The 22,607-nt window shown below is 43.3% G+C and overlaps 1 protein-coding gene across 1 annotated transcript in view; it reads left to right on the top strand.

Moving 5' to 3' along the window:
* cpa6 (carboxypeptidase A6) overlaps positions 1-22,607 on the top strand; it is a 168,183-nt gene that overhangs the window by 84,165 nt on the left and 61,411 nt on the right. The window contains exons 5-8 of the mRNA XM_068032652.1: positions 10,349-10,450; positions 10,538-10,642; positions 15,423-15,533; positions 15,877-15,967. Of these exons, the coding sequence (XP_067888753.1) occupies positions 10,349-10,450; positions 10,538-10,642; positions 15,423-15,533; positions 15,877-15,967 (409 nt within the window). The remainder of the gene's footprint in view (positions 1-10,348; positions 10,451-10,537; positions 10,643-15,422; positions 15,534-15,876; positions 15,968-22,607) is intronic.

Here is a 22,607-nt window from a genome sequence, read left to right as displayed (position 1 = left end):
CCGTCTCGTTGAGGCCCAGTGCACTTTCAAACTTGTTTCGATGCTTTTCTGTCTTGAGGCTTAGTTTCCTTCCATGGGTCCCTGTCTTTGTGTGAGAAGGAAAGAGAGAGAGTGACCTTCCTTATCTGTTGTCTTCAAATTGCAGTCTGACCCAAACTGGTCTGTGAACACAATTCAAAACCAAACCTGGGCCAGCAGGTTCATCATGCGAATAGCTTTTTTGTTAACAAACTATCCTGCGTTTTTGTAGATTCTCCATCTTAGCAGACACCATCATTGGGGTGGGGGGGGCAGGTGCGGGGGGATTGGAATGCTGGCTTTTCACACATTCAATATCTGGTGATCAAAATCCATTTGGGTTATTTGGATCAGGGAGCAGTTCAATGGTCTTCTCCAGGCAACTGTCTCTTAGAATGCAAATATTTCCAGCCACTGTTGTGATCTCTTTAAACAAGTCATCTTTTCAGTCCAGCAACAGTTTAAAATTAATGTTTCATATGACGAAATTAATCTGCCTTATTCTTGGCAGGTGGGGTTTCCATGACAATATTAATGACTTGGATGAAGGGACCGAGTGTATTGTAGCCAAATTTGTGGACAATACAAGTGGGAAAAAATGTGGCAGATGGAGTATCATGTCGGAAAATGTGAGGTTGTCGACTTGGGCAGGAAAAATAGAAAAGCATAATATTATTTACATGGAGAGAGAATGCAGAATACTGCGGTATTATGTCAATACGGAGGAATCTGTATGTGCTTGTACATAACTGACAAAAAGTTAACATGCAGGTACAACAAGTAATTAGGAAGGAAAATGGAATGTTGCCATTTGTTGCAAGGGGGATGGAATATAAAAGTAGGGAAGTCTTGCTAAAACTGGACAGGGCATTGGTGAGACCACACCTACAGTAATGCATACTTAAGGAGGGATATACTTGCATGGGAGGCAGTTCAGAGAAGGTTCGCTAGGCTGATTCCTGGGATGAAGGGGTTGTCTTATGAGGAAAGGTTAAGCAGGTTGGGCTATCCTCATTGGAGTTTAGAAGAATGAGAGGTGATCTTATTGAAACATATAAGATTCTGAGGGGGCTTCACAGGGTAGATGCTGAGAGGATGTTTCCCCTCATGGGGAATCTAGAACTAAGGGGCACAGTTTCAATATTTTTTATGCATTCGTGGGATGTGGGCATCACTGGCTAGGACAGCATTTAACGCCCATCCCTAATTTCCCTTGAGAAGGTAGTGGTGAGCTGCCTTTTTGAACTGCTGCAGTCCTTGGGGTGCAGGTACACCCAGAGTGCTTTTAGGAAGGGAGTTCCAGGATTTTGACCCAGCAATATAGTTCCAAGTCAGGATGGTGTGTGGCTTAGAGGGGAACTTGCTTGTGGTGATGTTCCCATGCATCTGTTGCTCTTGTCTTTTAGGTGGTAGAGGTCACGGGTTTGGAAGGTGCTGTTTAAGGAGCCTTGGTGTGTTGCTACAGTGCATCTTATAGATGGTACACACTGCTGCCACTGTGCATCAGTGGTGGAGGGAATGAATGTTTGTGGAAGGGATGCCAGTCAAGGGGGCTGCTTTTTCCAGGATGGTGGTGAGCTGCTGGAGTGGTGTTGGAGCTGCACCCATCCAGGCAAGTGGAGAGTATTCCATCACACTCCTGACTTGTGCCTTGTAGATGCCGCAGGATTCTTAGTCTCTGACCTGCACTTGTAGCCATGGTATTTATACGGCTACTCCAGTTCAGTTTCTGGTCAATGGTAACCCCAAGGATGTTGATAATGGGGGATTCAGCAATCGTAATGCCATTGAATGTCAAGGGGAGATGGTTAGATTCTCTCTTGTTGGAGATGGTCATTGCCTGGCACTTGCGTGGCACGAATGTTACTTGCCAGTTATCAGCCCAAGCCTGGATATTGTCCAGGTCCTGCTGCAATTCTACACGGACTGCTTCAGTATCTGAGGAGTCGTGAATGGTGCTGAACATTGTGCAATCAACGGCAAACATCCCCACTTCTGACCTAATGATGGAAGGAAGGTTATTGATGAAGGAGCTGAAGATGGTTGGGCCTAGGACAGTACCTTGAGGAACTCCTGCACTGATGTCCTGGAGCTGAGATGATTGACCTCCAGCACCCACAGCCATCTTCCTTTGCGCTAGGTGTGACTCCAACTAGAGGAGAGTTTTCCCCGATTCCCATTGACTCCAGTTTTTCTAGGGCTCCTTGATGTTATTACTCGATCAAATGCCTGCTTGATGTCAAGGGCAGTCACTCTCACTTCACCTTGAGTTCAGCTCTTTTGTCCATGTTTGAACCAAGGCTGTAATGAGGTCAGGAGCTGAGTGGCTCTGGCAGAATCCAAACTGAGCGTCACTGAGCAGGTAATTGCTAAGCAAGTGCCGCTTGATGGCACTGTCAACGACACCTTCCGTCACTTTACTGATGATTTAGAGTAGACTGATGGGGCAGTAATTGGCCGGGTTGGACTTGTCCTGCTTTTTTTTGTGTACAGGACATACCTGGGCAATTTTCCACATTACCATGTAGATGCCAGTGTTGTAGCTGTATTGGAATAGCTTGGCTAGAGGCGCAGCAAGTTCTGGAGCACAGGTCTTTGCTATATAAGTGTGAGACGGAAACCAGGGAATTACAGACCAATGAGCCTAGCATCTGTTCTTGGGAAATTACTAGAGTTTATAATTAAGGATAGAGTGACTGAACACCTTGAAAATTTTCTGCTGATTAGAGAGAGCCAGCATAGATTCGTAAAGGGTAGGTCATGCCTGATGAACCTGACTTAATTTTTTGAAGAGGTGACTAAAGTAGTGAACAAGGAAATGTCTATGGATGTAATTTATATAGACTTCCAGAAAGCATGCAATAAAATCCCTCATAAGAGACTGTGAGCGAAAGTTGAAGCTCATACAATTGAAGGTGAATTATTGAGCTGGTTAGGAATTTGGCTAAGCAGCAGGAGACAGATTAGGGATAATGGGCAGGTACTGTAATTGGGAGGATGTGACTAGTGGCATCACACAGGAATCCGTATTGGGCCCTCAACTATTTACTTTATTTGTTAACAACTTAGATGATGGCTTAGAGAACAACATATCTAAGTTTGCCGATGATGCAAAGATAGGTAGCTTTGTAAGGACTTTAGATGGAAGCATAAAATTACAGTGTTATCAAGAGATGCAGTGCCTGGCAAAACTGAGGCAAATGATTTCAATAGAGGCAAGTGTGAGGTCATCCACTTTGGACCTAAAATGGATCGATCAAAGGATAGAGGGCTTTCTAAACGGTTAAAAGCTAGAAACAATGAAAATCCAAAGAGACTGAAGAGCCCACGGATGTAGATTGTTAAAATGTCATGGACAGCTACAGAAAATAATCAAAGAGGCTAATGAAACAGAATCAATACCTCTGGATCATATGAACAGGACCAGAAAGATCCTGCTAAGATATTGAAAGTGCTGGAAGATCAGCTCCGATTACGAGTGAATTTCAGAACTCACCACCTGGAATTGATGTCCTAAGGGCAACACCCACAGGAATCAACAGACCAGTTCGTAAGCAGATGTTGTAATAAGGGTAACAAATGCGACTTCTCAGAAGTTGAGCTGTCAAACCAAATAATGGAACTGGCAATCGTATCAACACCCATTGAAGCATTTCAGAAAGACTTCTTGGGGAAAAAGAAAGGTCACAGCATTGATGCGCTGCTGAAAGATGGCAGAAAATATGAAGCCATTGTAGCTGGACAACAGCACCTGCAAGTACTTGGTGCAGCCAAAAGTATCGACGCCATAACCAGGTCGAAAAGAGCAAGTAAGTTGTGTGGTAAGTGTGGTTCGTCCCACTCACAACAAAATTGCATTGCATTTTGAGACCTGTGCAAGGCGTGCGGTGTAAAAGGATACTGGGCCCCCCTATGCAGGAAGTCTGGCTCCAAGGATGCAGCCAGAAGCCATGGTGGGACATGAGCCAACAGAAGACAGGCGCAGCAAAAGGGCAACAGCAGCAACAAAAGACCTGTATAAACGCAAGCCAATACATGAGGTCCATAGCAAACAGACCTCAGACGAGACCCAGAGAGAAGTAAGTCTCAGTCAGAAGATGAGCAAGAATTCCACATTGTGAACTTGGCACATCACTTTGGTGACATCCAACAACTGGAAGCTTTCACCAACATCAACATCATGTGCCCAAAGAAAGCTGGCAAGCATACACTCAATGTCAAGATTGACACAGGTGCTAGTGCAGTTATTCTCCCAGTCCGAATCCTCAAAGATATGTATTGGGTCATTGGAGATCGATGATACAACCAACAATTGCCAAACTATTTGCATACAACAGGTGACCCATCCCTTGCAGTGCCACATGAACAGTGTAATGCAGATATGGCAAGTCGGCATGGAAACCACAAACGTTCTACCTAGTAGACACAAGCGGACCAGCAGTGGAAGGACTACCAACGTGTGAGGACCGCAACATCATAACTATCCACGATAGCGTTGCCAAGGAGAAATCTCAAAGGACCGGAACCTGCTCGCAGACTCTGACCAGCATCAAACGGTGCAGTCTGGAAACCCAGTGTCATGCAGGCCCCCACCTGCTAAGAATGAGGCACACATTATTTCACCACATGAACTTAAAACTTAACGATGTTGCTGGGAAGAAAAGAGGGCTTATCATAAGGAATTGCGAGGCCCCTCGCCGGAAAGATCTTTTTTACATGCTGGCAGACAGTGTTGGAACAAAGGGCCCAGTACTTGCTTCTCCAATACACAGAAGACCTGGTCAGACCAGTTTAGTCACATGACTAACTGGCTGTTTGAATTTGAAATTGCCACAGGGTGTTTGAAACTGAGAAAACTCTTTTCTCCTGGACCGAGAACACCTCTCTCCTGTCTGCTCCCATCTCTTTCTCACGGAACTGAAGATCCATTGAAGACACATGAACCCCAAGAGAGAAAAGTCTCCTACATGAACAATATTTAAGAAGAATACTGGGCCCCAACGAAAAGCAAGACTACCTACAAACAAGGACTACAGTGAGCTCGAAGCACAGTAAAAACCCCTCTTCAGAGATTGCCTCAAACTTTTTTATTTTATTTTTCTTCTGCTCTTTTCTGTCCCTATTTGCATGTGTGTATCGCATATGCATGCTAGTGTGGGGAGCATCGTGTATCCGTAGGCGTTAACCGAATTCGAGTTTAAGTTTAAGTTTAAATAAATTTCACTTTTTCTTCTTTAAATTAAGAAACACTGTTTGTGCTCATTTCTTTGTCTTATAATTGGAAAGTGGTGAACAAGGATTCACCAAAGGGAAGCTCAAAACACAGTGTGTTTAAAATTAAATCCTGATACAATAAGACCAGGTGAAGACTAAAAGGGACCCCTAGAGACCTTTTCTCACCTGGTCGTAACACCAGCAACAGCATAACTATGCTACGCCTTCACTTCTGCTCTCTAGAGAACCACCAGCACCACAACGAGCCAGAACGGACAGGTATCTCCATGAAATCAAGTACTCTTCCCCCAACAAGTCCTCTAATTTGAGCCCCAAACCTTCAGACGCAGAGGATGAGGAGAGGCGAATGGCCTGCAGAGACAGAGGAGGAATGAGTTGAAGCAATGTCTATTGACACTTCGAGATGAAGTGCCGGAACTTTTCAAGAATCACAAGGCCTCAAAAGTTGTCATCTTGAGAAAAGCAACAGAGTATGTTAGCGGGCTGAAGGCAGAGCAACAGAAAATGAATGCAAAGAGGGAGAAACTGCAGAAAGAACAGCAATCGATGAGAGGCAAAGTCACCGAGCAAGAGTTGTCAAACCACCAAGACGACCTATGGACTTTTGAGCCTCTATTCTTGTAAATTTCATAATCTCTAGTCATGTGTAAATAATTTTGATGTTATCTAATTTTACATGTTTCTACTTTTAGCTTACCAGACTTATCTTTGTAAAGAAGGGGGATGTTGTGTGATTGCCTTCAAAAGTAATGTACCTTTAAGATCTTAGTATGCTGATGAGCCAAGTACCGGTATGTAGTCATATATTAGTTAACTGTTTAATAAACCTGTTTTGAGATCTTCAAACAACATAAACTCCACGCATCTCATTTATGGTGCATCAGACAACATAAAAAAAGCTTCTCATTGCAATCATTGCATCATAGAGGTGATGGATGCTCTATTCGTGAGGGCAGGGATAACATTGAATTCCAGGTGGTTAGTGGCACTCAAGCTCAAAGGGCAGTGCCTCCCTTGCTCGATTCCCTCAGGTACAGGGGATCACCAATGTGGCCATCAAGGCATCGACATACCAGTCATGGAGATTCCTCAACAGGAAGGGATTCCAATCCCTAAACTTCCAGCTGGTATGCGACCACAGCAAGCTTTTTATGCAAGTGTGTGACTGCTATCTTGAAAGCCTCTATGACGCCTTCATCCTTCGGCAATCGCAGGTGCCACAGCTCTTCCTGGAGCCACCGGAAATCCATGGATGGCTGTTAGCAGATATAGTTTATCCTGTGAGGAGATGACTAATGACTCCAGTGTGTTACCTTATCACAGAGGCTGAGAGTCACTATAACTGTTGCCACCTGAGCACAAGGGTCATCATTGAGCAGGACATCGACTGCCTGAAGATGAGATTCAGGTGCCTTGACCGGTTAGGTGGCGCCCTCCAGTACACTCCCTCATGGGTCTTGCGCATTGTGGTGGTCCGCTGCACCCTCCATAACATGGCCCTCCAGAGAGGTGTGGACCTTGAAGAGGCAGAAGGACTGGAACGGCACAGCTCCTCGGAGGAGGAAGAAGATGATGAAGAAGAGGAGGAAGACCAGGACAAGGAGGCTGTAGGAAAACTGGAAAATGGTCCCCATGCTTTTCAGGGATGTCGCCATGGTAGGCTTAGGAGGTGGAGCACTTATCAGGATGGCAAGGCTGCTCGGCTCACTCTGATTCAGACACATTTCACTTGAGCGAGACTCAGTCTGCAGGACATTTGGAGATGAAAGTCTCCCTTATCCAAATGAGAGCAAATATCTGTTAAGAACAAAAGTCAGCAACTTTCCAATGGCACAAACACTGCAAGGCTCCAGAGTCTCCACCTGACACACTCTTACCCAATGCAATCCTTTGCCCCGCTAACCCTTATTTTCCATTCTCCTGCCTTTTGCCATGTTGAAATGAAAACACACAAACCTGCCTTAGTGCAATAACATGCCCAGTGCTTTATCGCATAACAGTGTGATGTCATGCACAACCGAATCACCCAAATGACCCACAAAGTGACATTACCAATGTGATGGCCTGTGCTGATGACCACTCCAATCAGTTGCTTCCCCCTGTGGCTGTGGATGAGGTAGAGGCAGACTGCTAGCTAGGGTCTGTTTGGGACTGAGATGCCTGTTGCGATTGGCCTCAGAGTGGAGGTGCCAGGAGGGGCACTCCTATGGCTGCTGCACTGACATCACCGGTGGGGCAGCCTTCATCACAGGGCATGATTCGACAGATGCTTCGTCCATCAGAGGGGCCATGGAGGCGGATGACCAGTCAGTGCTACAGACTGTGGCATGCATTCCATGCATGACAGTGCGCTGTTCCTGCATCCATTCAGTGATGCTGTACATGGCTGTCCCTGAGGTTGGTCATTTTCTCAATGGAGGAACTCATGCTCAAAGCACTCAGACATTGTGGAGCACATGAGGTGAATGGACTCCTCCATTCTCTTCCCATGACTCTGCAGTGTCTCAGGTAACTCTGACATTTGGGCACACATCTTATGCTGGTTCTCCAGGTAGAGCTGGCTCTTTCGTGACTCGTCACGGTCTGCACCTCCACCCTGCTGAGCAGGGCTGCAGCTGTCCTCTATCCTCCGAAGAGGACTGGCCACAGCCGACTCTGCTTTCCCCGTATCCCCCTGCTCTGAAGTGATGTGTGCTTCACTCTGTGCTACCTTCTCCAATAATGCACAAGGACCCACCTCAATGTGAGTATCTGCGCTGGTGGAGGGTGCACAAGGAAGATGTGACAGTGCAGGCTCCAAGGTGTCTTTCTCCTCTGACTCCTCCAGAACAGGTTGGTAGTGTCTTAACTCCTCCCCCTCTGCAGCTGGCCTTGTGGGAGACATAAGAGAATATGGTCATGAGAAATCGGTACAATCAACAAATGCCTCTGCTGCTTAAAATAATGAAATGACAGAAAATAAGAAATAGGAGCAGGGTCGGCCATTCGGCCCCTCGAGCCTGCTGTGCCATTCCATAAGATCATTGCTGATCTGATTGCCGCCTTATCTCCACTTTCCTACAAGCCCCCATGACCCTTGACTCCCTTGTAAATAAAAATCTTTCTTACTCAGCCTTGAATATATCCAATGACCCAGCCTCCACTGCTCTCCGCGGAAGAGAATTCCAAAGATTAACGACCCTCTGAGAGAAGAAATTCCTCCTCATCTCTGTCGTAAAAGGGAGACCCCTTATTTTGAAACTATGCCCCTTAGTTCTAGATTCCTCTACATGGGGGAACATCCATTCAGCATCTACCCTGTCAAGCCGCCTCAGAATCTTAAGTTTCAGTAACAGCCTATGCATTGACAGCTTGTTGCACAGGGAGGATTGCTATGTATTCCCTGAAGCTGGGGCCATTGAGACCTTTTCATCCTGTGTTCCACTCCCATTTCTCCATCTCCAACATGGCAGTGGCATGCCACTCTGCACAGTCAAGGGCCAGCTCCTTGAAATGCATCAGTGACGTGAGCTGGGTGACCCATCGTCCAAGTGTGCTATCTCGCTCTTCCTGGCGCGTTCTGCTTTTGGGCCTGCGAGGTGAAGAAAGATGCTATTAGGACAATGTCTCTCTCCCTGACCACTTGCAACCTTTCATATGCACATGGTTTTGCAGACTTCCCCATAGCCTACTGTCTAATAGCATTCAGATAATGAACTACGCTTAAGGAGCATCAATGATAGCGTACACACATCTCTACCATGGTCAGGAGAAATCTGTGCACCCTCAGTATGTCCCTCATTTCAGCATTCCAGTGACTGCTGACCAGGAGGCATGCTATCTGGGTCTATCTTTCAACTCACCTTGCCAGACCTAAGCACGCCATTGAAACATTTCCTGCACTGCATCCAGTTTTTCCTCTCTGATCCTTTGCTGCTAACCTCATGAGCCACCTCTAGCCATGCCTTCTTGGTCAGCCTTGCAGGCTTTCTCATGCCTCTGGCAAGGAACAGGATGCTTCTCCGTGCTGCCACTGCCTCCAGCAGCATCTCAAGTGAGGTGTCAGAAAAATGGGGTGGGCGGGGTGGGGGTTGGGTGTGGGGCTGCCCTGGCACAGGGGTCCTCCCTACCCACTGCCCTCTGCTTCCATTATTGAGGCAAGCTGCAATCACAGCAATGACTGACGCTTGCCCTTTAACTCAGGCCCACTCCTCACTGTGTCCCGTCTCCTTCCTGCATCTGCCGCCACTATAAGAGCAGCAAATGTAACTCTGGGCCAATTAAGTGTTTCCCCAATTAAAATTGCAATGCATGTGCATTGTTGATGCAGTGTGGGGTCAGAACCCGGAAAGAAATGTGTTGTCAGGGTCCCAACCCTGGAATTGAAATCCCGTCCACTGTCTCCTTACATTATCCATTTCTGACCAGAACATGTGATAGGAACAGGAATAAACCATTCTGTTCGATCATAACTCATCTGTATCTCAACTTAATTTACCCAATCTTATTCCACATTCATTGATGCCCATCCCTAACAATGTTTTCTCAATTTCAGTCTCAAATTTCAATTGATCCGACATCCACAGCCTTTTGCAGGGTGAGAGTTCCAGATTTCCAACAGGCTGTCATCTATTCTCATCTGCCTAAAAGTAACTATGGGTTAAATTGAGAACAAGCAGTTTTGAAATTCTGATGGAAATCTCTGACTCTCCTGAAGATAGCTTGAATATGCAATATGTGTTTTCAGTTGTGGTGTCAGGCTGTGTAATGCAGTGTCTGACAACAATTGTCAGCTGGCATCATACAGAGAATAGTTGTACAAATAAGTGTTTGAAATGCAAATAGGCATCTAGATGGTTGCTAATTTTCAAATAATTGAGGATAGTTGCATTACATTTGAGACTGCCTTTTGAACCTCGGTAGCTTATTAATACTTTCTACATATTTAGTGCAGAATATGAAAATGTACTTCAAAGGGTTGAGGAAATACAAGGCAGGATCATGTGTCTATTTAAGGATATATTTGTTCCATATTCTCAGTTAATGGAAACTCTTGCATAAAATCAAATAGTTTATTTTGTGACATGCTTTGAATGATTTAATGATTTTTTTTCAGATTCAAAGCTGGATGTATCAGATGAATCGAACATATTCTCATCTCCTTTATCTTTTCTCCATTGGAAAATCCTATGAAGGACGACCTCTCTTTGTTCTTCAGGTAGTTTACTCAGTTTGCCAAAGCTATCACAATACTAGAGTCATCAGTCAAATGTTTTGAGTATTTAGTGTCTAATTTTGATTTCAGCTAGGCAAGAGATCACACCTTTTTAAGAAAGCAGTATGGATAGATTGTGGCATTCATGCTAGAGAATGGATTGGTCCAGCTTTTTGTCAATGGTTTGTCAAAGAAGTAAGTATTCAGACTTAACCATCTAAAATTACCTGCATTTTCTCTTTGTCGTGTTTAAGAGTTAATTTGGAACATTTCATTTGATTTAATGATTGAATGGAGCTACAAAACTGGATTATTATTGCAGCTACAATTATTAAGCCTTCAAATAAACAATACAGTTCAGTGATTTCCTAGAATCAGAAATATGAAAGCACAGAATGAGGTAATTGCTCTCATCCCATTTCCCTGCTCATTCTCCCTATACTTTATTAATTTCTTTCCGTTTTTAACCAGACTTCTTCAACATGGAATGGGCACTGGTGGTAGTGTATTACACTTCCTTTACATTGAAACGTATTCTTCCAACCCTCTCAGTTTATGTTTCGAAGAATAATCCTAGATACATGTCCCCTTTTTACCAGTTGAAATAATGTTTGTACACTCAAACCTTTTTATAATATTGATCACTTCTGTTAGATCTCGCCTTCAAAATCTTTGCTTCAGGGAATGGTGCAATGGCCTTTGATTTAACCACTCCCTGTGGCAAAGAATTGCATTCTCCAACAAACACCTGTGCAAAAGAAATTTGCTCCTCATCTCTTAATTTTAAATGGGCTCTTCATGAACGACTGTCCAACCAAATGATATAGTATTTCCCTATTAACCCAATCTAAAATTTCATAATTTTAAGAACAACTTATTTTCCTCTTGGCCTTCTTTTTCTCCCCTGGAAATAGTCCTCACAACTATAATTTTCCATCTCTGGCATTATATCGGGAAAGCAAAGCTGAACACACTTTATTGCTTTAATATCATTTCTGCAATGGAGCATCCAGAGCTACGTACATAATTCCACCTGTGGCCTAACCAATGTTTTTGTAAAAATGCATCAGTACTTCTTTATTCTTGCACTCTATGTCATTATTTATAAAAACAAAATGGATCGAAGTTAAGCAGATGTACACCACAACTGAAGCAGTCATCAGAGTTTTACAAGAAATTTTGACAACACATGGGATACCAGATCAGATAATATCTGATAATGGACAAAATTTGCAAATGATTACTTCACGCACTTTGTGAAAGAATGTGGATTTATTCACCTAACAAGCTCTCCTACGATCAAATGGAAAAGCTGAGCAAGCAATCAGAACCAGTAAAACTATGTTGATGAAAAATCAAGATTTCCAATTAGCACTACTGACATACAGAACTACTCCATTATTGTGCAGATTAGCGCCATCAGAACTCTTAATGGGAAGAAAACTTTGAACGCAAATTCCAATTCTACCCAAGAAATTACTTCCAAGATTGCTAAGCAAGGATTATCAGAAAGTATAAAACAAAGAAAAGTCGTATTGAAACAAACAGGACCAATATTATAGCAGATCATACTGTACAAGAAACCTACCAACGTTGTCAGAAGGGCAAAAGGTATGTGTACGAAACCAAAATAGAGAAGGGGTAATTCTCCAGAAAGACGAGAATCAACAGAGATTTTATCTAGTATGAACTCAAGAAGGTTCTATACAGAGAAATAGAAGGAATCTTATTCTTTTACATCAAAGACGTCAATCGGTCATACATTTAGATGACTCAGATGATGAACCAGAAATTCAAAAAGCACCAAATACAGCAAACCTGAACAAAGGCCGTCCAAGTCAAGACACAAGAGATCAGAGAAAGACTACTAATCTTCCACATCTGACGACAATAAGATCAGGGAGAATTGTGAGGCCTCCTGATAGATTGAATCTATGAAGTCAGAGATTTGGGGGAAGATGGGGTAGCATGTAAATAAAAAACTGAATGTATGTAAATATATATTAGGATAAAGACTTGGGGGGGAGATGTGGTATAAAGGTATCAAAGGGTTAATCTTGAGAGAATGTAAAGATTACCACCCACCAGGATGAGGTAAGAGATCATGTGGGAGAGACTCGAGAACGGTTACAGCATAGCTTTTGAAAGAGGCACAAAGGCTAGTGTGGAGTGTATATAGTTAGTATACAATAAAGATTAATATTTAAACACTACAGTCTAAGAACCTTTCTGGCTAGCCTCTATACAGTGGAAGCATAAAGAACCAAATATTCAACAAGAAGTATGTTTAAGGTCCTCAGATTGTGCTAAATTGAAAATCAAGACCTGAACAGCAGATGACTTGCATCCAAACTGAAACAGAACAAATGTCCTCAAGATTAAATACAGCAGTGGGGGGAGACGGTGGCGTACTGGTAATGTTACTAGACTAATAACCCAGATGCCCTGGCAATGCCCTGGGGTCATGGGTTCAAATTTAAAGGAATTAAAATCAATTGATTAATTTTAAAACTCCTGGAACTCCCTCCTAACAACACTGTGGGTCTACCTACACCACATGGGCTGCAGCGATTCAAGAAGATGACTCACCACCACCTTCTCAAGGGCAATTAGGGATGGGCAATAAAGGCTGGCCTTGCCAATGATGCTCACATCACTCAAATGAATAACAAAATTGAATTTTTCATCTAGTTTCAATCCTTCAGGGTTTTAGAACATGATAGATACTTTTTTCTTGTATTATCCTTGATATATTTAGGAGTAGTAACATTGTGTAGTTTTATTTATACAGCTGAAAATCAGTTGATCACAAAAAAATGAGTATTTTAATAAGAGTGTCTTGTCCACCACGCGGGTAATCCGATTTTAAATAAACAACAATGACTTTAAAAAACTATATGGAACCATTTACTAGTTTTTCATTGATGTATAGTAGTTTTTTCTTAGTACCTAAAAAAAGAGCTCAATTTTAAGAGCCTCCTTGAAGGCCCACAAATGGTAACAATTAGCCGAAACCCGCATGGTGATTAATTCTAGCTGTGGGTGTGGCTAGGTTAGTGAGCTGGACTGGCTTCCGGTGCATTGGTTTTTCTCTAAACTAGCACAAAAGATCACAGAAACTTGATTTGCTGTGAGATAATTTGCGTTTGAAACTTCTCTATCCTTAGCTCTGATTTAACTAATTTTGCATGAATTGCGCTGAAAAAAATCAGGGCAACTTTGTGGAAGCTCTACGCCACCTTTTTTTTAAAGGAATTAAATTAGGTTGGTGAAAGATTTAGTCTGTCAGCTGTTCTCTATATATATTGTCTTTCTTTGTTTCTATCTCTGTCCCACAGGCGTCAGCAATTAGAATGCTTATATTTTCAAGCTGATATAATTAGAGACTTTCTACTTACTTCAAAATTTAAGTTCTGTTTTTCTTTAAAAAAATGTTGTGCAGTTTGAAGCAAAATCCCACAAACCTGTAGGCCCACAACAGAAGCTACACCTTTCATCACCCATAGATCTGATTGGGCAATCAAGACAAACTGAGCAGAATTCTTGGGGCATCCAGGTAATGCTCCCAGAAACATGCTCAAAGTTCTTCTGTGACTTTATAGCAGCAGGCCTAAAAACACCTCTGTCGGTGCTGAGTGAAATTATATGTTAGCGCTGTAGGTTGGCTGTGCCACACATGATTGCTACTCCCATGTCAAATAAAGGGCCAGTTTGTTTTACTCAACTGAAAAGTATCTATTCCTTATTCCCCTTATCACAACTTTTGTTAGCATAATATATGCCTTCAGTCTACCCACAAGTGTTACAAGGGTTTCCATCTTTTTGTTAAAACTTCAGAATCTATATTTTAAAAACTGAAAAGGATTTCAATGTTGCTGGAATCTCGAAGAAGCTAAACTTTGGGTGTTTTTCTTAAAAGGAAGGTCAACAGAAGGTTGACCAGTAAACAAATCTTACCGGAAAGCATCTGATTTCAAGTAAACACAGCAGAGGGTTCTGACCTGAAGGGACAGATGTTTACAAGGAAATGACAGACCACGATGTATAGCTGCCACAGGATTGCTGCTGAACAGCTTTAGTTTCATTTTGGCTAAAAACAGGCAGTTGAAGTTTTCTTATTGACCTGCCAGGAGCACAGAAGGTCCAGCCAGCCCATCTTTCTCTTGAAAAGCAAATTCTGCATCAAGTTGTACTGTTGCCTCCTGTATTTGAAGAAATCCGACATCTTGGAAGGAACTTTGCATTGAATGTGTGAAAGTGAATCTCTATTGCTGCACACCTGATGTAAGACCTATGTGAAGCCTTCTGTGTTGAATCTCTTTGAACGCCTACCAAAACGGACCATCAACATCGCCTGGACAGAACTGGTCTCGGAAGATTCCTAGTGGCAGCCACCTATTCGCTTTAGGACATCTCGCCAAAACAAAGGACTTTCGTATCTTCTCTTCAGTCTAACAGCTGTAAACAAAAATCCTTTTTTTTGCCCATTAACCGGTTTTGTATGTATGTGTTTGTGCGTGAGGTCTAGGAAAAATAAGGAGCTTTAATATTTCAATTCATGCGTATGTTTACTTCATTACTGGTTAAGATTTGCTTTATAATAAATGGATAATTTAGTTGTTTATTAAAGGACTCTGGTTGGTGAGCTTTATTCTAGGGACAAATGGTGTATCTGATTGACTGTTTCGGTAAGTGGGAAAATTTAAAATATATGTTGTGACCTGTGGAGAAGTGGGACTGAATTAACTGTGCACTCCTCCCGCCTCAGTCGCAACACAAGATTAAATTAGCTTAGATCATCCTTGTTTTCACAAAGATCTTCTTTACAATTGAATAGTACACAAGATCCGTGGTTTTATTTGGGAATAGCCATATGTAAAGTAAATCTTTATGTGACAATAAATACTGTTACCACTTCAAATACAATGTTGCAAGCTTATTGTTACAATGTACATTAAAACATTTTCTGTGTAAGGCTGTGCAAACGTACCGTAGTGATCCTGCAATGCGACGACTTCTAAAACAACTGTATTTCTACATCATGCCTGTTTTTAATGTAGATGGATACCATTATAGCTGGACAACTGTAAGTGAATTATGTGTTTCTTTTTCGAAAGCAAGTCCTCCAAAGATCAGTTCCAATTCTAGTTTTTTGTTGCTGCAGTCTTTTTAAGTAAACAGTTTAACTCATGCAGGTGTATGACTTCGTAAATTAATTAGAAAATTCAAAGAGCTAAGTGTTTAATAGTTAGATAGTCATGTAAGGAAAATTTGGGCATAGCTGTAAGAACAAAGTGATGACATGATTCTGTATTGATAAGTGACCTATTGCTTTATCAGTCATTACAATTAAGGTGGAGAAGTTCTTTAGAAAGTTGAACTCTGGTCATTGTAATTTGAAACATGTACAATATTTGCACTATGTTTAGGATCGCTTCTGGAGAAAGACACGTTCTAACAGTACCCATTTCAATTGCCACGGAGTTGATGCCAACCGTAATTGGAAGGTCAAGTGGTGCAGTACGTTCAAATATGGAATATTATTCATCTCTTCTTTCTTAATAATAAATGTATGAGAAAGGAATTCTACTGATTGCTGTGACATATTAATTTCGGAATAATTTCAGGCAGGATTAGATCATTGGTCCTTCCAACCTATCCATCCATATTCCACATATTAACGAAGTGCATTTCCAAGTTTAATAACCATGAATGTTATTTGTTAAGAAGAATTTGCCCAGTCCCTTGGTGAATCCCATCAAAATATCTTGTTCTACTACCCTTGTAAGTCATTTGTTACAAGTATTTATCATCCTTTTTTCATCTTTAATTTGATCCACAGGCCCTTGTCTTTGAATTGCACATACAACAGAAAAAAAAACTTACCGAGATCCAATCTCCTTGGTTGGTTGGCATCCTTCCATCTATGAAAGATGATGGACATGCAGCAAACAATTCATTTAGGTGGGGTGTCTTCTCTTGGTGCACCTTTACTGATGGTTGTGAAGGCTAATCCTTGAGAGGCAGGTTCTGCCACAAATGCTGCACGTGAAGCTGCCAAGTGACACTGTGAGTTGTTTTTGACATTGACGCCAAATCATTTATAAAATCTATAAATAGTAACAATCCCATCACTGCACCCCGCCCCCCCCATCCCCTATCCAATGGCACAACACTAAATAGGCTGCCGCCCAGATATGTCTCCATGTACGACTGACTGCTCATTGCTGTTTATTCAATCATACCTTGCCTTCTATTCCATGGGCCAGAACCAGATATAAGTTGCCTTTTGTGGAACAGTGCCAAATACCCTCCTAAAATTCAATGGTTAAACACAATCTGATGCATCATAGTACTATCGTTGCCACTCTTGATTACATCACCTGAGTCCCTATCCTTCTCCTCATCACAGGTGTTGAAAACTGTATCCCCATTGGACAAATGTAAACCCACAGCATTTTTCCGACTAGCTCCTCCTGTCTCCTCCAACAGCATCAGTGATCATCCACTTTTCTAACTGTTTTACTGTATTCTTCTGTGGGGTGACCACTTCCTGGAACATGTCTTTCTCCCCTTGTATGTTGTAGAGTGAGCCAGCTAGTCCACAGGCACAGCATTGCTCTGCTTGAACAGCACATCTTTCTGACAGTTCATGAGCATGAACTCCTCTTGAAACTGTGTTGAACAAGGACAGTCAACATCATACATGTTGCACATATCAGAAGCCTAGCCCCCATTCCTGTGACAACTGTACTTCTAATTTAGACTTAATTAATCAGAATGAATTCTCAGTTAACTGCCTAATCTTGCAGTTTCGGGGCAACTCTCTCAGCACCAAACCCTGTTCAAGCCAGAATCCTTATCTCCTTTCAGTAAAAATTCAGTCTATCAGTGTCTCACTTAATTTGCCTTTCATGACTCAAGAAATAAGAACTGAAAAGTGAGTATTTGATAAGACATTATGGGCGCATAATTCATTCGCTCTAATTTTTGCGTGCGGGGCTGCAATTTGTGCTATGCCCATGCCCAGTCAGATTGAAGTGGATAAGACACAAAGCTCGTCTACCCACCTCCTCTGAATAATTGTGGCACAAATTCCTGCGGCGCCAGGGCTGGTCTCTTCAACACTGCCAGCAAGTTCTGCACACAGCAGGAGGTGCCAGCAGCGTTGCTACATACCATGTGGTACAGACAGCCTGCTTTTTCTTAAAGGCAGACTGCCTCTTAAAGGGAAGGGAGGAAAAAAGATTGCTTCAATGTTAATTCTTACGAACTGAACACCTGGGCACATAGAGGGATCCAGACTGACGGATGCGGCGCTGGAGGCATTAATGTTGTAGGTGAGCCTGAGGAGAGACACCATGGTCCTGCGGTGGGAGGCCAGGAGACCCTCAAGGACCACCCTCAGAAGGGAGTGGGAGCAGGTGGCCAGGAAGGTCAGCTCCCAGATTCTGGGAGTTCCTGTAGACCTGGCAGCAGTGCCACAAGAGGTTTAATGACCTCACATGGGTAGTCAACATATTTGAATGCATTTTCACATGACATTTCCTACCCACCACACCACCAGCCTCTCATGCTGCTCGGTGTACCACAGCACCTGGCACTCCCTGATACTCAAGCCTCACACCTAACATGCAAATATTCGACCTTACCCTCAAAGCTTTCCAATGATGACCGTCTCATGCCATCTCTGGATGTATCCACATACCTCCAGCTTTTAAAGAGAGGTTGATTAGCGTGCAGGAGAGACATGTTCCTGTGAAAATGAGGGATAGAAATGGCAAGATTAGGGAACCATGGATGACAGGTGAAATTGTGAAACTAGCTAAGAGGAAAAAGGAAGCATACATAAGGTCTAGGAGGCTGAAGAAAGACGAAGCTTTGAAAGAATATCGGAAATGTAGGACCAATCTGAAATGAGGAATTAAGAGGGCTAAAAGGGGTCATGAAATATCTTTAGCAAACAGGGTTAAGGAAAATCCCAAAGCCTTTTATTCATACATAAGGAGCAAGAGGGTAACTAGAGAAAGGATTGGCCCACTCAAGGACAAAGGAGGAAAGTTATGCGTGGAGTCAGAGAAAATGGGTGAGATTCTAAACGAGTACTTTGCATCGGTATTCACCGAGGAGAGGGACATGACGGATGTTGAGGTTAGGGACAGATGTTTGATTACTCTAGGTCAAGTCGGCATGAGGAGGGAGGAAGTGTTGGGTATTCTAAAAGGCATTAAGGTGGACAAGTCCCCAGGTCCGGATGGGATCTATCCCAGGTTACTGAGGGAAGCGAGAGAGGAAATAGCTGGGGCCTTAACAGATATCTTTGCAGCATCCTTAAACACGGGTGAGGTCCCGGAGGACTGGAGAATTGCTAATGTTGTCCCCTTGTTTAAGAAGGGTAGCAGGGAAAATCCAGGTAGTTATAGACCGGTGAGCCTGACGTCAGTGGTAGGGAAGCTGCTGGAGAAGATACTGAGGGATAGGATCTATTCCCATTTGGAAGAAAATGGGCTTATCAGTGATAGGCAACATGGTTTTGTGCAGGGAAGGTCATGTCTTACCAACTTAATAGAATTCTTTGAGGAAGTGACAAAGTTGATTGATGAGGGAAGGGCTGTAGATGTCATATACATGGACTTCAGTAAGGCGTTTGATAAGGTTCCCCATGGTAGGCTGATGGAGAAAGTGAAGTCGCATGGGGTCCAGGGTGTACTAGCTAGATGGATAAAGAATTGGCTGGGCAACAGGAGACAGAGAGTAGCAGTGAAAGGGAGTTTCTCAAAATGGAGACGTGTGACCAGTGGTGTTCCACAGGGATCCGTGCTGGGACCACTGTTGTTTGTGATATACATAAATGATTTGGAGGAAAGTATAGGTGGTCTGATTAGCAAGTTTGCAGACGACACTAATATTGGTGGAGTAGCAGATAGTGAAGGGGACTGTCAGAGAATACAGCAGAATATAGATAGATTGGAGAGTTGGGCAGAGAAATGGCAGATGGAGTTCAATCAGGGCAAATGCGAGGTGATGCATTTGGAAGATCCAATTCAAGAGTGAACTGTACAATAAATGGAAAAGTCCTGGGGAAAATTGATATACAGAGAGATTTGGGTGTTCAGGTCCATTGTTCCCTGAAGGTGGCAACGCAGGTCAATAGAGTGGTCAAGAAGGCATACGGCATGCTTTCCTTCATCGGACGGGGTATTGAGTACAAGAGTCGGCAGGTCATGTTACAGTTGTATAGGACTTTGGTTCGGCCACATTTGGAATACTGCGTGCAGTTCTGGTCGCCACATTACCAAAAGGATGTGGATGCTTTGGAGAGGGTGCAGAGGAGGTTCACCAGGATGTTGCCTGGTATGGAGGGCGCTAGCTATGAAGAGAGGTTGAGTAGATTAGGATTATTTTCATTAGAGAGACGGAGGTTGAGGGGGGACCTGATTGAGGTGTACAAAATCATGAGAGGTATAGACAGGGTGGATAGCAAGAAGCTTTTTCCCAGAGTGGGGGATTCAATTACTAGGGGTCACGAGTTCAAAGTGAGAGGGGAAAAGTTTAGGGGGGATATGCATGGAAAGTTCTTTACGCAGAGGGTGGTGGGTGCCTGGAACGCGTTGCCAGCGGAGGTGGTAGACGCGGGCACGATAGCGTCTTTTAAGATGTATCTCGACAGATACATGAATGGGCAAGAAGCAAAGAGATACAGACCCTTAGAAAATAGACGACAGGTTTAGATAGAGGATCTGGATCGGCGCAGGCTTGGAGGGCCGAAGGGCCTGTTTCTGTGCTGTAATTTTCTTTGTTCTCTTTGTTCTTTATGGCAGGCACATAACCCAAATACAGTGCTACCCAACCATTGTCATTATTCCCTGTCTCTTGCAGTAGGGCACAATAGAAGGGAACAGAGCATAACTGGCAGGGTACAAGGATGCCTGGATTTCCTGAGACCTACAGAGGAGTCGTTGCAATGGTACCTAATGTCATTGAGAACATTGAGGATGACGGCTTCTTCCTGCCTTATGCCCCTTCTCAACTGTCAGCTCATCTTCATCCTGCCATCTGACATGATGAGAAAACTGCTGATGGTGTGGCCATGAACCTGTTGCTTCCCACCCAAACCCCCTTTCCTCACAACAACCTTCCCCTTCTGAGTTCCTGCTTTCGGGTACGCAAGAACTGCCACCTGCACACCCACAACAGCCCAAGGATGAAGGTGTTAATAATCCAGAAAGCAAGTTAGTGAAGGATAGAACTGGAGCCAATATTTACAACACTTTTATAAGCATTTATTTACAGAGTTACACATTACAAGCATACACCTCTGAATACAACAACCACAGTTCAATCTGCGTCTATTCATTGGGGCACGAGTGAATCCCCATTTCATGCCAGCCAACTGCATACAATTAAGTGCAATTATTATACAATTAACAGAAGGAAGAGAGCAACAGCACAGCAGTGTTGAAGAGTTCCTTCACTTGATCTGACACCCACAGCCAATGGCACTGCAATTAACCTTGGAGGCTACCATAGAGTTGGAATCAGCACGTGGTGAGTCACTGGGCTAGAGTAGATTGCATGCAGGCCAGAAGCAAAGGATGGTTTGCTTGCCAGCTCACCGGACAGCCAAGTGGCAGATGACTCAGATGAGGACCTCAATGGGGTGACATGCAAGAGAGCACTGAATTTTTGTTTCTGGATCTTATGGTGACCTCCAACTTCACCATTATCTTTTTGCCCTGCAACAGATTCTACAGGCCTCCTGGATCTTCATTCCAATGGAAAATGCTCCATCAGTGCGTCCTCTAATTGTCTATCATTCAAATAGCTGCTGGACTTCACTTGTCCACCAAGTCTATCTCCAAACCTAGACAACAGTTTGTTGATGCTCCACACTGACTTCACCAAACTGCATCCACTTTATCCCAATACGGGACTTATGACTTCAACTCTGGATTCTCTCCTATTGTCTCCTTTGTATTCTCCATTTATTACTAGGATATATGTATCCTAATTAATGTTATGTAAATAGGCTCACGTAACTTGAATTTTCCCTGTGTCCATTCGGGTGTATGTTTTGGCTGCTGCACCAGACCCAAGTCATCACTTCCATTTCCACTTTTTTTCTCTACCCCATTTTTTACTACTTTTCTCTTTACCCCACCTAGATCCCTCTCTCCTGTCATCATGCCTCCTTTGGTTTCTCCCCTCTCAGGTACTCTACTTTCCCAAATTCCTACACTGCTGTATACTGTAGATGTCATTTTTTTTCAGCAGGGCACTGTGCTTCCTGGCTCAGCTGGAACTCAAGCTCTTACAAGTAGCTTCACCTTCTGGGTCAGTCTCACTCTCGCTGGCTGTCTTTTTTAAAAGGTAAAACTGTATCACCTCTCACCTCCTGATAGGAGACATTCTCCTCTTTTCCCAATGGTGATTGCATTATGGCCCAGGACGTGGCTACTTCACACCTCCTTTGTTTCAGAACAATGAATTAAATTCTGGAATGTTTTTAGTATAGGTGTAAGATGGGTTTCATTAACACCTTTTGGCCTTGAAGATTTGTCCTTTGTCTTTGTCAGACTGTTTGAATATACAAAAGGCCAATCCCCTTTTTTCAGTGGCCATTTTAGACCATTGTTCACTTTTTAAAATAAAGGTTCATTTTTAAAGACAAAGTCCATTTTTCATAACTCTTCACAGTTAGTCCATGATTGTTGTGCTATCGCACTTCCGGTGTGTGTGACAATGAGCAGATATTTCCTCCGACTAAATATTGGGAAACCATTGTCTTTGGACCCCACCATATGCTCTGTTCCCTAACCACCAACTCCATCCCTCCCCCTGACTACTGTCTGAGGGCTGACTGACACTGGTTCCTGATTAAGCAACGCTGTGATTTAAAATTCTCAACCTTGTTTTCAAATCCCTCCATTACCTTGCCAGGCAACCTCCTGCCACGGTTAAGGAGCATGGAGGAGTCCGGTTCCAACTTGGCAGAAGGGATGAGATGGAGTTTGCCCTCTCCACAGCCTCTGCTCCACCTCCCCGTTGTGCCGCAGTCCCAGAGGCACTGCTGCTCCCATACCTGTTGCAGCCTTTGTGTGGGCAGGTCCCCTTCTCCTCTGCCATCCTATAAGGATGTAGCAACACTCTCTGGCAAATG

The sequence above is a fragment of the Heterodontus francisci genome, chromosome 5 (genome assembly GCF_036365525.1).
Source record: "Heterodontus francisci isolate sHetFra1 chromosome 5, sHetFra1.hap1, whole genome shotgun sequence".
Lineage (NCBI taxonomy): Eukaryota > Metazoa > Chordata > Chondrichthyes > Heterodontiformes > Heterodontidae > Heterodontus > Heterodontus francisci.
Note: the sequence above shows the minus strand (reverse complement) of the source record. Positions and strands in the feature narration are given on the sequence as shown.